This window comes from Malus domestica, chromosome 09 (genome assembly GCF_042453785.1).
Source record: "Malus domestica chromosome 09, GDT2T_hap1".
NCBI classification, from domain to species: Eukaryota; Viridiplantae; Streptophyta; class Magnoliopsida; order Rosales; family Rosaceae; genus Malus; species Malus domestica.
The window spans coordinates 1468504-1484258 of NC_091669.1; the positions used below are offsets into that span (position 1 = coordinate 1468504).

Below are 15755 nucleotides of genomic sequence, written 5' to 3' on the forward strand. Positions count from 1 at the left end.
GTCTAGCTACCATATTATTACCCACAAGGGTAAAGGAACAGTACCACTGCTGGATAATTGGAAAGTCCCTGTGTGTCAACCTCTGTGCTTCGTGGCAAGGTAGACTAGCAAACATGCCCAACCTTTACTCACATTCGAGAAAACACTCCCAACAAGATTGCTTGCTCCAAAATCGAAGAGGCACCGTCCTCCGAATCTCGAGAGCCAGACTCCCAACATGACTACTTTCTCAAAATCGAAGAGAGGGTAAAGGAACAGTACCATTGCTGGATAATTGGAAAGTCCCTGTGTGTCAACCTTTGTGCTTCGTGGCAAGGTAGACTAGCAAACATGCCCAACCTTTACTCACATTCGAGACAACACTCCCAATAAGATTGCTTGCTCCAAAATCGAAGAGGCACCGCCCTTCGAATCTCGAGAGCCAGACTCCCAACATGATTACTTCCTCAAAAATCGAAGAGACACTGCTCTCCGAATCTCGAGAGCCAGACCCCCAGCATGATTGCTTTCTCAAAAATCGAAGAGGCATCGTTCTCCGAATCTCGAGAGCCAGATACCACAGACCACTTTTTCAAAGTGCTCTGACAGAGTTAAAACATGTGAAACTGGCAGCTCCCACTACCGTGATATGACCAAGCAGGGTAAAGGAATAGCATTACTACTTGTTAGGGAGACTCCTATATATGTCGACCTCCATCCCCAACGAACAGGCAGACCTGCAAAAATGCTCAACCCTTCATCATATATGAGAGGGCACTCCCAACGAAACCTTTCGAAATATTCAGCTTTCTTTCCCCCCGATAATACCTCTGCAAACAAGCTATACTAGAGCAAGAATATCTCATATCATCAGGGTTAAAAGCAAGAGTATCCCATATCATGCTTTTTCCCTGTCTTTTCCTTTGGCCTTGTTTTTACCTGCAAGACAAGGAGAAAGAGAGCAATCAGTCAGCACTTGGAATCAAGCTTCCAGCCAGGAACTGACTGCCTGGAACCGCTTACCTGATTACTTACCTGGCATTGCTCTCGAGTACTCATCTTCAACATCTTATGTTTCCAGGGAAGATTCCGCATCTGCTTGAGGAACAGATAGGGCAAGTGCGAAGGATACAAGGAAGCATGTGGAGACAAGCGTAACAGCACACGTGCCGATACATCCATTACTCTGTCAAAAGCAAAAGTATCCCATATCAGCAGGGTGGAACGTACTCTAGATTTGATGGACTTGTTTTGACCCTCAAATTCTTCAGTCGGCCTTATACTCTGGAGGAAACCAGAAAACCCTCCAGCTCAGTTCAAGAATAAGCCTGTGGAAAGTTACTTCTTCAAAAGCAAAAGTATCTCATATCATCTCTTCTCATTTTTCTTCTCTTTATCCTTCATGCTGCTGAAAGATGGGGAGAAGGTGAACAATCAGTTGGAGCTTTGATTGCTTACCTTGTCTGTCACCTCTTTCAGCAGACCCCCTAGCTCGGCGACTTGGGGGACTCCTACTACATGGTTTGTATCGCGCTTGACCAAGCCTGAAACTACAAGTAAGCTTCAAGTGAAATTGATACATTACCTTGTGCATCTCCACCAGTTAAAGATACCACCCCTGGATGGAGGAAGAGTACTTCCAGAGAAGATGCCACATCTACCTATGAGACAGATAAGGCAAGTCAAGACGACACCACACTCCGATACTTAGAAGTTTCGTGATTACGAGATCATTCTCCCACAATATTTCCTAATGTCATTTGTACTAAATCATTCACTTGTACTCACTAAAGGAGAGCTTGAACCTATGTACTTGTGTAAACCCTTCACAATTAATGAGAACTTTTCTATTCCGTGGACGTAGCCAATCTGGGTGAACCACGTACATCTTGTGTTTGCTTTCCTATCTCTATCCATTTATATACTTATCCACACTAATGACCGGAGCAATCTAGCGAAGATCACAAAAAGCGACCGTTTTCGCTACCTAGGATCTATCTTGCAAGAGAACGGAGAATTAGATGGAGATCTCAACCATAGAATACGAGCTGGATGGATGAAGTGTAAGAATGCATCCGGCGTGTTGTGTGACCGTCGTAGGCCACTGAAGCTCAAGGGAAAATTTTATAGGACGGCAATAAGGCCAGCGATGTTGTATGGCACAGAATGTTGGGCGGTGAAGCATCAACACGTACACAAAATGGGTGTAGCGGAGATGAGGATGCTTCGTGGGATGTGTGGGCACACGAGAAAGGATAAGATTGGGAATGAGGATATCCGAGGTAAAGTAGGAGTAGCCGAAATTGTAGGAAAGATGAGAGAAAATCGGCTCCGGTGATTTGGACATGTGCAAAGAAGGCCGAATGACGCTCCGGTTCGAAGATGTGACTACGGGACAGAGGTTCAGGGCCGAAGGGGTAGAGAAAGACCTAGGAAATCTTTGGAAGAGACTCTAAGAAAAGACTTAGAGTACTTGGATCTAACGGAGGATATGACACAAAACCGAGCGCAATGGCGTTCTAGGATTCATATAGCCGACCCCACTTAGTGGGAAAAGGCTTTGTTGTTGTTGTTGTTGAACCATACATATTATTTCTCATCCATGAAATCAACATTTTAACGTTCTATTCCTATGCTTGTAACCTTCATTCTCCATCCTTTAATAAACCAACCCAAAGTTAATGGTTTTTCAACTTAAAACACCACCTCTTCACTCATGCCACTACCCCTTTTGACATGTATATGCGGCAATATATATATATATATATTAATTAAGAGAAACTAGATCGTTTACTAATAACTTGAATATAACTACTAGTAAACAATCTAAACTCTTAAACCCCAACTAAACACACTCAAATAAGCACAAGATTAACAAGGATGTCATTTCAACTATAATTCCCTTCTAGGTCTAGATGCTTGGTAACGAAAGAAGTATCTCATAAATCTAATGTCACATATCGGAAAATTCGACTTTTTCCAAAAATTCTCAAATTTTACAAGAATGAAGGTCTCAACAAGTAGAGTAAATTTTATATTTGTGGCCAAGTCCAATTTGACCGGGAAGGCTCTCAAATTGGCTCGTATCCATCGAAAACCCTAAGGTGGGTGTTCTTCAATTCGGCTTCCTTGGTGTTCCAATGCCCCTACAACTAATTGGGTCTTGTTCTTGGGTCCAAGAGAAGTTGATCAAGGGTGATGGTGAATGGTGATACTCTCCAGAATGACAATTCGTCGTCGAGAACCCCCGGGTTCTCCTATGGAGTTCTACATGAAATAGACCTTAAAAACCCTTGATATTTGGTGGAGGTGGAAGGAGGAATGTAGTTGAGCAGGTTGCAGGTGAAGGAGATAAGAAAATCAGTTGAGAAATGGTAGAAATTTGCATGAAGTTGGCCGGATCAAAACCATTTTTTTTTTTGTGGTGCACGGGTTCACCAAATGGGGGGGACTCCTTTCCCTCCTTTTCTTTCTTCACTCGCCACTCCCGTGGCTTTATCTTTTTTTTTTTTTTTTAAGCAACACAACTTCAAACTTCCGTAATTATACCGTTATAATCCGGACTCGCAAATGGTTTTCGCCTATGCTTTCGTGACTTCAAGACCTATTCGAAAACGTTACTTGTGACCTCGAAAGGTCAACGAGTAAATAATAATTCCAAACTTCACTCTTCGTAACTAGATTAATTGAAATCTAATTTCAAATAAATTAATATAAATTCTCAAAAAGTAATATAAATCTCAATAATACAATTACGTAGATTATAACAGTGAAATCCAGAAACGGGATTTCACACACCCTTATGGTACGCGCTCATAGTTCACTTTTTTTATTTCTGAAGGTAAACAATGTTCCCATCCTACAGAATTTACTCCTGTTTTCTTCACCTTAAATTGATGATCATCCTCTGTTCCAAAAAATTCTGCATGCACACGAACCTTGTCGCCACTTTTCAGATTGAGCTTCCTGTTTGAAAGACTTCCCAGCCAAAGATAATCTTCATGGGAGCCAGTTATGGTGGCATCCATTCACCAGATGGAAAAATAAGTTCGCTGGGAAGGATTAACCACATCAATCCATAAAGACCCACTACACTGCGATGGTCCAAAGAATAAACGATGCACACAGCCAACCCTCCTATATAATCAATACTTGGCGGCACATCAAATTTGACATTTTCATCCTCTGTCACGACATAGGTTAACCATTAAGGAATAACATTTCAAGAGCGACCGATTCCTCCAAATACATCCCCCACGTTCCATTTCTACAACGCGGCGTGCAAAGTTTGTATAAGCAACAATACGAGAAGGGCACAGAGAGAGAGAGAGAGATCGAGGCTATCATGCAACAAAATATAAAAACTCATCTAGGACAATTATGACTATTGTGAATTGGTAATATTATCGATGGATATGTTATATGATCTTCAAACTCGCTATAGCATGATTTTTTTTTTTTGTATCCTTTTCGTCAACTTCATCTGTTTTTCTATTAAGTAGAGATGATAAACTTAAAATTCATCCCACAACCTAAAAAATGGAAAAAAGAAAAAAGAAAAAAAGGAGGTGGATGTACAAAATCCTTGCTATGCCCTCTATATTTAACAAAAAAATAAATTGAGTTAACGGATATAATTGAAGTACCACATGAGATTGAGTTTGAGAACCACAATAAGAAAATAAGAAAAACTATTCTAGAATGAAGGTAAAATTCGTGACAACAATGCCGTATATCTAAAAAATAGTTCATGCATATTTAGATGTTAACACATAGTCATTTATCTCGTTTATTGAACAAACAACGAGGACAACAATGTTGTTTTCTCTCTTTTGAAATTCATAAACAAAATTGAGATTTCTTGGTGACTCCTCTGTCCCTCAGGACCAACAAGGGGTAATACAGGAATATTCACCTGTTGTCCATTGACTATGCCTTTTGGCCTGATCTTAGGCCCCGACTCACTCTCCGTGGACAAACCTTGCGAAGGAACCTTTAGGTTTTCGGGGCATCGGATTTTCACCAATGTTTGCGTTACTCATGCCGACATTCTCGCTTCCGCTCCGTCCACGTCTAATTGCCATTTTGTTTGGGCTTCTCCTTTCTGTTCTTACCGTCTCTTCCATTTGGAAGCTTCTGGTCATTAATTTTTTTAGCTTCATTAGAAGATGCTCCCATTTGGCCCCTGTAAGGAATGAAATTGAATTTCGTGTTCAGCTATTTAAAGATTCAACTCTAAGTTTTGTCAATAGCAATTAAGTAAGAACAGGTATGATCAAGCTTATAAACAAATCACAACAACATTACAAATCAGAAACATGTACAAGGTAATGCAGTTATATCCAATTCTTTTGTGCTTTCTCCACAAAAGTTCCTCCACATTAACGTAACTCTATATCAATTAATCTATCATACAAGACTAGAAATAATCGGCAATTGAAAAATAAGACAACACGAGCTTCCGTCCAGTAAAATTTTCATCCAAAGACAGTAGGCAAAACCAAAAACGTACAAACCTTCAATGCCGTTGTATAATCTCTCCCTTCCCAATATGCTCATCAAGCAATTCCGGCACATTACCAGGAGTGGCGAAGGGATACCTGCAATTAATAATACATAATATTCATACTCCTTCATCGATCCCAATACGATAAATTTTAAATTGTTATGATCCAGATATTACCAATGATCTGTTATGCTTCCATCTGAACCTAGGTTGTAGATATCCAAGTTTCCAGCATACTTGTGGCCTCCAATGTGAAAGCAAGCAGTAACGAATACCTGATCCGTCAATCCTCGCAGCTCAGCCTCCTGTTTGAACTTATCAATGAGAGTACGTGCATGATAACGATCCCATTTATCTTGACTCATACGTGCGCATATAAATACATAGGGGCCAGTCAGCGGCTCTTGCACTCCAGAAGCCCATGGTTTGTGATTCATAAGGACATCATCAACAAAGCTGTCCACATCCGACTCTTTCAAGCCCCTTTGATCAACAAACAAAAACAACCTCAAAATCACAAGAAAGGATTTACAGGCAAGCAATTAGTCGTAAACGGAGCCATTAAATTCAATTTCTACAACTAATTTCAGAAGCTAACACATATCTAATTATCCATTTAGGTCAGTAAATTCATGTTGGTTATGGAATGGGCCCTCGATTATGAATTAATTACGGTTTGCCATTGTGTGTGCTAGTGTGGCCCATGCTTAACAGCTGGGTTGGGCTGCTGCATTTAGGTGTGTGTTTGCTAGCTGGCTGGCTGGTGGGTGAGTCTTAGATACAAACCCAATCTTATTAATTAAATTTGGCCTTTGGTGTGCTCAAACTGCTATGGGGGATGGTTAGAATTTTGAGCCCGGGATGCAGTAGGACCAAGAGCAATCCACCACTTGCAGAATTGTTGTCAAAGTAACTCTGCTAAAAATATGAGCTATACTTCCTGCACTATGCTTTTACTGTGAAGTGGAAATAGTCTTTAGAGAGGCTTATTTGGGATAATTGATAAAGAGGTTTGTGTTTAAGACTTGAGAGTAGTGCGGTGTCTTTCTTGCTGGTTCTGCTCACACCACCTCATCTAGCCATTGTGATGGAGTACACGGCTGGGTGAGAACACTTGGAGAGAATATGCAGTGCTGGCAGATTTAGTGAGGATGAGATAAAGTAGTTTCCAACGCAGAGAAAATTTCATTGGAAATGATTTTAGTGTAGAGTCTCAAATATGGGATCTCTGAATGTCCCCTGAAATGGAATCCATCTCAATTTTCGTTTAGTTTCAGATAGGGAAAGTTAGGTCTGAAGCATTTTTACATAAATAGTCAGTCATAATATAACTAAAACTTACTTTTTCGATTTAATTGTTGTTTTGCATCAAGCAAGGTTTTTCTTCCAGCAATTATATCAGGAGTTAGCTACTGTCATTTAATGGTATGTAATGTGGCACTTTTTTGCTAATGCGTTGTATACTGTTATTTCTTTCTCTTTTGATATTGGAAGTGTTGGTTGTATTAATGAAATAATTCGTTTCAATAGTATATGACTTAGTTTTAATAGTATTATTCAGTTTTCTAATAGCACTCGGGTGGGAACGTGGGTCGGCTCATGTTTTAGTCTCTCCATCGTAAGCAATTTTACATGGCATTCTTCAATGTGGCTATAGGTAAGACAACACTCTCAGTATTCCATAATCAAACCACCATTTGAACTTTTTTCGTCCACCAAGTTAAGCTTTTATGTGCCATCTTGAATAGTTATAAGTTATTGATTCAGATTGCTCCAGTGAGACATTGTTGTTCTATTGCTTACCTCTCAAGCTTGCTTAATATACTTATTCTTATTACTGTTGTATTGTTAAGAAATACTCAACTGCGATTTCAGTTCATTGTTATGAATCAGATTCAAATTAACCACTCACTAGTTAATTATCTAAATCCTATAAATTTGGATTAAAATTAAAGCAACTCCAGAACAAAAACCTCAAGAAATCGATGCGAATTTACCTGTATTTGATCATTTGTGGGAAAATCAACACATCGCCGTCGGAAAACTCAGTTCCTTCATGTCCTTCAATTACAGTCATCGACGTCTATCAAAAAACCAAGAAAAAAAGTAAGTAACGGAGTCAGCTCAGCTCAACACCAGAACTCAGTAGCTCCAGGAAATAAGAAACGTCAGAAACACCAACGAATTGGGTTGGAAAACGGACCTTAAAGGTGATGTCGTTCTTGCGAGCTTTGAGAGCGGAAGTGAAGAACTTAGGGAGTGGATCGGACTTAGAGCCGTTGATGCACCACGGCCAGGCCTCGGGGGTCTTGTAGCAGAAGAAAACGTGGCGAATGTCCAACTGTGTATCGTCATCAGTGTCTTCATCAGACAAATCCCATTTTACCATATCCACTCCTGTTTTGTTCTCCTTAATTCTATTATCTCCTCCATAAAATTCCGCTTTTAGAAGAACCATGTCACCGCCTTTCAGATTGAGCTTCTTGTTTGAAAGATTTCCCAACCAAAGATAATATTCATGGGAAGCAGTTACGGTGGCCTTCATTGGCCAGATGCGAAACTTAGTTCGCTGGGTACAATTAACAACATCAATGCATAGAGACCCGGTAGAGTCGGAGTTGTCTAAAGAATAAACGATGCCCAAAGCCAACCCTCCTATATAATCAATACTTGGCGGCACTTGAAATTTGACAGTTTTATCCTCTCCCGTGACATAGGCTAACCAGTTAGGAATATCATTTCCGGAGAGAAAAATTCCACCAAATGCATTTCTCTACAACATGGGGTGCAAAGTCAGTATAAGCAACAATACAGAGAGAGAGAGAGAGAGAGAGAGAGAGAGAGAGATACCCTTCGGAGGTTCTCCTTAAAAGTATCAGTGAGACTGGTACACCCTTCCATAAGAATTGAATACATGTGGTCCAATGAGTTCTCCAAGTTTGGAATATCTTTGAGTTTGCGGCAGTTCGGCAAATCTGACATTGTTTTACCTATATTGCCCATACCCCTAATTCCAATTATTTGAACATCAGGTGAACGTCCAACATCTAAGTATTCAGTACTGACGTCTAAGTATTCAGTACTGAAGTTCTGCACACGAGAAGTCATTCCATCTGAGTGCTTGGCTTCTTTTAAGTCTGCAGTTTTCAATAGTTCCTTGATGTTCCCAACAATTTTCTCGATAAACACTCCTTCACGCCTACGAGTAGGAATTCCAAATTACGTGAGCCATACTAAATGCCTTATTCATAATGACTAGATATTTACATATTGAAACAGATTTGAATAAACTGGATTAATTGAGCTCAATTCAACCACGTATCTAATCTTCGATTATAATGTAAATACATCAGATCATTGGTCATCGGACTATTACACAATTGTAGCCTTCAGATTTATAATTAAGAATCCATAACAATTGGTATTTTAATTTGATAAAGTGGAGCATTTGTCCTTCACACACCCATAAAAAACAAAGCACGACCCTACATTTCACTTCCTTAATTTCAATGAAAATTCTTATGAAAATGCTCTACCTTTTATAAAATTCATATACCAATTATAATAAATTTTTATGTAGGGACCAAAATTACAGTTCTATCATTGTTCAGGATCAACGATCCAATTTTTCTTCTAACATATAAACTCAGATCCAATGCCTTAATTATAAAATCTTAATTTTGGTTGATTAGTGAAATATGGTGATACGAAATTTGAAGTAAACAAAAAAGTATACCCGTCGGCCGTGGTTTTGAGGTTCCAGCCAACCAAATCTGCAGAAGCCTTAAGATCCTCTCTCCACTGCTTGACCTCGTTTGGATCTTCATCCCATTCATGCTTCTGAAATGCTTTCCCAAAACTATCATTCTGTTTCCTGACTTGAGAAGGGTCAACGTCGTAGAATATTGGACATACTATTTTCCCCTCTTGATCTTTTAGGCACCTCATGATCTTCGACAGCTCCCTCAGGCACCATCGGGACTCCGCGTACCTCTTCGAGAAGATGATGACGGCGATTCTCGACCCTTCGATTTCTTGGTCAAGTTCACTCTGTATGTTTCCCCCCCTTGTGAGCTGGTAGTCTATGGAAGTGTTGATTCCGGCATTGCGTAACGCAATGAAGAGGTGGTCTGTGAAGGTAGTGCGCGTGTCGTCGCCTCTAAAGCTCAGGAACACCTCGTACTTCCACCGGTTTGAGCTCTGCGAGGAAGACGAAGAGGCTGCAACGCCGGCTCCATGGGCGGAGCTGCTGGTATCCATTGTAGCCTGTAGAAGTGCAGCTTGGCTTTCAAATAACCAAAGTCAAGTCTTTCCCAAGATTCCCCGGTGTAGGCAGCCCTTTTAAATTTTTTTGCATGGGTCAATGATGTCACTGCCGTGTCGATAACGTGTGAGTGCTATTCCTCCGACAATTTAATTTGTATAAATGTCACCATCAAATTTTAATAAAAATTGTATAACTGCTACGATGCAATTTCCTTTCTTCTGTAGTTTTTTTGAGAAATCTGCTGCCCAATTTTGACCAGTTGACGTGCGCAGGTCAATCCAACTGTCCCTGCTGGTGGACGGAAGAATCTTTGTTAGAGTAGGAATTCCAAATTACGCTTTATTCATAATGACTAGATATTTACATATTGAAACAGATTTGAATAAATTGGATTAATTGAGCTCAATTCAACCATGTATCTAATCTTCGATTATAATGTGAATACATCAGATCATTGGTCATCGGACTATTACACAATTGTAGCCTTCAGATTTATAATTAAGAATCCATAACAATTGGTATTTTAATTTGATAAAGTGGAGCATTTGTCCTTCACACACCCATAAAAAACAAAACACGTACCCTACGTTTCACTTCCTTAATTTCGATGAAAATTCTTATGATGTGACTGCCGTGTTGATGAAAATTCTTATGATGTGACTGTCGTGTCGATAACGCGCGAGTGCTATTCCTCCCACAATTTAATTTGTATAAATGTCACCATCAAATTTTAATAAAAATTGTATAACTGCTACGATGCAATTTCCTTTCTTTTGTGAGAAATCTGCTGCCCAATTTTGGCCAGTTGACGTGCGCAGGTCAATCCAACTGTCCCTGCTGGTGTACGGAAGAATCTTTGTCGGAGTAGGAATTCCAAATTACGTGAGCCATACTAAATGCTTTATTCATAATGACTAGATATTTACATATTGAAACAGATTTGAATAAATTGGATTAATTGAGCTCAATTCAACCATGTATCTAATCTTCGATTATAATGTGAATACATCAGATCATTGGTCATCGGACTATTACACAATTGTAGCCTTCAGATTTATAATTAAGAATCCATAACAATTGGTATTTTAATTTGATAAAGTGGAGCATTTGTCCTTCACACACCCATAAAAAACAAAGCACGTACCCTACGTTTCACTTCCTTAATTTCGATGAAAATTCTTATGATGTGACTGCCGTGTCGATGAAAATTCTTATGATGTGACTACCGTGTCGATAAAGCGCGAGTGCTATTCCTCCCACAATTTAATTTGTATAAATGTCACCATCAAATTTTAATAAAAATTGTATAACTGCTACGATGCAATTTCCTTTCTTTTGTGAGAAATCTGCTGCCCAATTTTGGCCAGTTGACGTGCGCAGGTCAATCCAACTGTCCCTGCTGGTGGACGGAAGAATCTTTGTCGGAGTAGGAATTCCAAATTACGTGAGCCATACTAAATGCTTTATTCATAATGACTAGATATTTACATATTGAAACAGATTTGAATAAATTGGATTAATTGAGCTCAATTCAACCACGTATCTAATATTCGATTATAATGTGAATACATCAGATCATTGGTCATCGGACTATTACACAATTGTAGCCTTCAGATTTATAATTAAGAATCCATAACAATTGGTATTTTAATTTGATAAAGTGGAGCATTTGTCCTTCACACACCCATAAAAAACAAAGCACGTATCCTACGTTTCACTTCCTTAATTTCGATGAAAATTCTTATGATGTGACTGCCGTGTCGATAACGCGCGAGTGCTATTCCTCCCACAATTTAATTTGTATAAATGTCACCATCAAATTTTAATAAAAATTGTATAACTGCTACGATGCAATTTCCTTTCTTTTGTGAGAAATCTGCTGCCCAATTTTGGCCAGTTGACGTGCGCAGGTCAATCCAACTGTCCCTGCTGGTGGACGGAAGAATCTTCGTTGGAGTATCAATGGGAAGAGACCTCATCTCCAACAACCTATCTTAACAAAAGATGCAGAAAATTAAACGCCAAGAGGCTACTTTCTTTATTTTGTGAACAGTAACGAACTAGAAGGATCAGTGTCGTAAAATAAGTAATTTACTTGCCCAAAATAAGAATCAATTTAGCTACGAAACCAAGGAGATGATTGAGCTCAAGATAGCAGCTTTTATCCTATCGTCTTGCAAGGAAAACAAGCTACGAATTGCTTGCATCATCCGAAGCTATCCAACCAATGGTTGAATTTCTCAGTCAAGACTATGCTGAAGGCATCAGTGTGCAGGCCAGACTCGATAGCATAGCCACACTAAACCTCTCGCGCTGCCATCAGATTATTTTGTCTCAGGTCTCTTCGGGCGTAGTGTTCTCAGTAATAATCCAAGGCTTGGAAAAATCAAGCCAACCGGTTGAGAAGGCAATTGTGCTACTTGACGACATTGTTTCTTCATCGAAGACTGCGCTCAAGGAAACTGCAGGTACGTGCAGCACAATCTGGGTGCTGGTTGAGACAATCGAAGGGGGATCGATGAAATGCAAGGAGCACGCAGCGAGTATACTCCTGCTTATATGCAAGAGGTGCAGAGAGAACTACAGAGGACTGATACTGAGAGGAGGAGCAATGCCCGGACTGCTTCAGCTGAGTGGATGGGACGCGCACGGCTAACACTGCGGCATGGAAGTTGCTGTTTCTTTTGACTGTTCCAATTATGGTTCGAGAAACAAGCAATCAAGGAATAAGTTGACGGTGTGAGTACAACGGCATTGAGACCGTTCCAATTATGCAGGAAATTGATGCAGAAGGAGAAAAAGTTGACAGGGTGAGTACAACGGCATTGAGGCTGGTGGAGGACATGCTTGCAGAGATCAGCAGTGGACGATGATCTCGACCAAATTCTGAGCTTTACCAAGAAGATTAAAATGTTGGAACAGCCGTTTATCTCGTTTATTGAACAAACGATGAGGACAACAATGCCGTCTAGCCTCTTTCAAAATTTAGACTTCTTTCTCATAAAAATTGACAGAATCTACGGTTGAATTAAAGTCCAACAGGCAAATTGAAAACAATCACAAGAGCTTAGAAAATACCACACCAACATTTGGCCAGCAGTCTCACAACAAATCCCACTGTCAAGATAAAACCATTCAACAGTGTATTGGAACAACAAATTTCAGTTGTGTAAGCAATCAACATAAAGGAACACTGAATACTTTTGTAACTATATATGGATTAGCTTCGGGAATTCATCAAACCCTCCAAAAAAGAACGTATAGTGTAGCTACCATATTCTCCTTTCATATAAGAGCTTATTTAATTAATGTTATAACACCTTTCTACCAAGAAAAAAAAGAAGAAAATACGGCCTCTACACCCGTGGCAAAACCCGACATGGATTAGAGTACGTTTCAGCCTAACCTTCTGTAAAAGCTATAGGCCACAGCCACTGTTACCACTGCTCCAACCACGGCAGCAGCTGCGAGAACATCGCTTTGCTCCCAGTTCCCGATCAAGCTTGACAGCTTCCCTAGGGAATCCTTCCTGGCACAAGACTCTCTGGTTTCTTTCACCTTCTTTTCCTCACTTCCATCGTTCTGCTCTAAACTTACTTCTTTGCAGCATGTAAATCCTTTACTATTTGCACCCTGGCAACAGCCTGAAAGGTTCTCATTATTCTGAATCTGATTGCCGTTTTCTTGGGGCTTCTCCTCGATTTTCTTTCTCCTCCATTTGGAAGCTTCTGGTCATTAATTTTTTCAGCTTCATCCGAAGATGCTCCCATTTTGCCCCTGTAAGGAATGAAATTGAATTTCAAGTTCAGCCATATAAAGATTCAACTCTATGTTTCATCAATAGCAATCGAGTAAGGACATGTATGATCAAGCTTAATAAACAATTTGACAACAGTGCCTACTTGACCCCGGCCCCCCTTCCCCAAAACCACCTTTGGTTTGGTTTATCTATAAAAACAAAAAAAGTAGTTTGATTTGGTTCACACGAGTTGTTTGATTTGGTCCCTCAATGTTAATGTAACTCCATATCAATAATCTATCATACAACACTATAAGTAATCAGCAATAGGAAAATATGACAACAGAAGCTTCAGTTCCAGTGAACTTTTCATCAGCAGACAGTAGGCAAACCTGAAAACACACAAACCTCCAAAGTCGTTCTATGATCTATCCCTTCCCAATATGCTGATCAAGCAATTCCGGCACATCCTCAGTAGTGACGTAGCCATACCTGCAATTATTAATACCATAATATTCAAATTCCTTCATCTATCCCAATACAATAAATTTTAAATTGTTATGATCCGGATATTACCAATGGCCTGTTATGCTTCCATCTGAACGTGGGCTGTAGACAATCAAGTTTCCAGCATACTTGTGGTCTCCAATGTGAGAGCAAGCAGTAACAAATACCTGATTTGTTAATCGTCGCAGCTCAGCCTCCTCTTTGAACTTATCAATGAGGACAGGTCGACAAACTCCACATCTTTTATCTCGACTACCATGTGCACATACAAATACATGGGAGCCAGTCAACGCCTCTTGCACTCCGGAAGCCCATGGTTTGTCATTCACAAGGACATCATCAACAAAGCTTTCCACATCCGACTCTTTCAGGCCCCTTTGATCAAGAAACAACAAACACCTCAGAATCACAAAAGGAATTTACAGGAAACAATAACCTAACACTCTTTAATTCCTTGTAAGGCAAGGGATTAGTCGTAAACTGAGCCATTAAATTCAATTTCTAGAACTAATTTCAGAAGCTAACACATATCTAATTATCTATTTAGTTCAGTAAACTCAGCACAATCTCGTAATCAAAATAGAAGTTGAAACAGAAATAAAACACTAAATGCGGTCACAACTTGCATTCAATCAATTTCCATGAAAATCACGAGAAATTTTTCTTTGTGCCGGGAACATGGCCCGATACACAAAGTGTAATAATACAATTGGTTGGAAACCACGCCGTGTTACCGGCACCCAACCTCTGAGTAAACAAGGAAAATTTCAAGGTATCAACACCAAAACTAGTCCAAAACACACTAAATTAGCTCAATTCGAGACTTCGTAAATTGAAATCGGAAAATCATAAACTCTATCTCTAGTTAGCAATCATTGAAATCTCCAAGTCAAATAAAGCAAATCTGAAGAATCAAACACCACTCACTGGTTAATTATCTAAATCCTATAAATTTCGGTTAAAATTAAGCAACTACAGAGCAAAAATCTCAAGAAATGAACGTGAATTCACCTGTATTTGATCATTTGTGGGAAAATCAACACATCACCGTCGGAAAACTCAGTTCCTTCGCGTCCTTCAATTACTGTCAGCAAAGTCTATCAAAAACCAAGAAACAAAGTGAGTAACGGAGTCAACTCAGCTCAACACCAGAACTCAGTAGCTCCAGGAAATAAGAAACGGTAAGAAAAAGCGATCAGCAACGCCGACGAATTGAGCTGAAAAACGGACCTTAACGGCGAAGTCGTTCTTGCGAGCTTTGAGAGCGGAGGCGAAGAACTTAGGTAGCAGAGGAAGACGTGGCGGTCGTAGGCGTTGACGGTACCGGCAAGTTTTTCCTTGAACATCTCCTATCTCTTGAAACCGAATTTCTCGTCTTCGGCGGCGGTGACGGCGGCAGAGAGGTCGTCGGAGGCCATTGCCAGGGCTCGGAGAGGAGGAATGAGGGGTTTAGCGGGGGTTGAAGTTGAAAACGATGAGAGCGAAAAGATGAGAGAGAAAGAACATTGTTGTTTGGAGTTGGTGTGGGTGTAGGTGCGCAATGCGCATACGGCGCACGATAGGGTTTCTGAGGCGATCTGCAGCCATAGGACTCGTTGTAGTTCTCTAGCCCTCCAAAATTCTTCAAGATATTAATATTTTAATAAACAATACAGGATCATATTTGTCTCCGTCTCCAACCGAGGGTCAGAGGGCTAGAGGGCTCGTTTTAGCCTTTTCACAAAAAATCATCTCCAACCGAGGGCCAAAGAGCAATA

General features: G+C 40.1%; 1 protein-coding gene and 2 pseudogenes across 2 annotated transcripts in view; 1 reads left to right on the top strand and 2 right to left on the bottom strand.

The window, feature by feature from the left end:
* LOC103421466 (uncharacterized) overlaps positions 1–9820 on the bottom strand; it is a 62788-nt gene extending 52968 nt beyond the window's left edge. Inside the window, exons 1-7 of one of the 2 annotated variants that reach the window (XM_029107698.2) lie at positions 9222–9820; positions 8336–8684; positions 7689–8258; positions 7483–7568; positions 5663–5968; positions 5496–5579; positions 5003–5164 (exon numbers count right to left, since the gene is read on the bottom strand). In XM_029107698.2, coding sequence (XP_028963531.1) covers positions 5498–5579; positions 5663–5968; positions 7483–7568; positions 7689–8258; positions 8336–8684; positions 9222–9745 — 1917 coding nt within the window. In that variant the 5' untranslated portion in view covers positions 9746–9820 and the 3' untranslated portion in view covers positions 5003–5164; positions 5496–5497. Of the gene's footprint in view, positions 1–5002; positions 5165–5495; positions 5580–5662; positions 5969–7482; positions 7569–7688; positions 8259–8335; positions 8685–9221 lie in introns of those variants that run through there. The other variant, XM_070805299.1, reaches the window with a different exon arrangement.
* A 1945-nt stretch (positions 9821–11765) lies between these two features.
* Positions 11766–12625, top strand: LOC139187966 (U-box domain-containing protein 3-like; annotated as a pseudogene).
* A 227-nt stretch (positions 12626–12852) lies between these two features.
* Positions 12853–15521, bottom strand: LOC103442748 (altered inheritance of mitochondria protein 32-like; annotated as a pseudogene).
* Between the last annotated feature and the right edge of the window lie 234 nt (positions 15522–15755).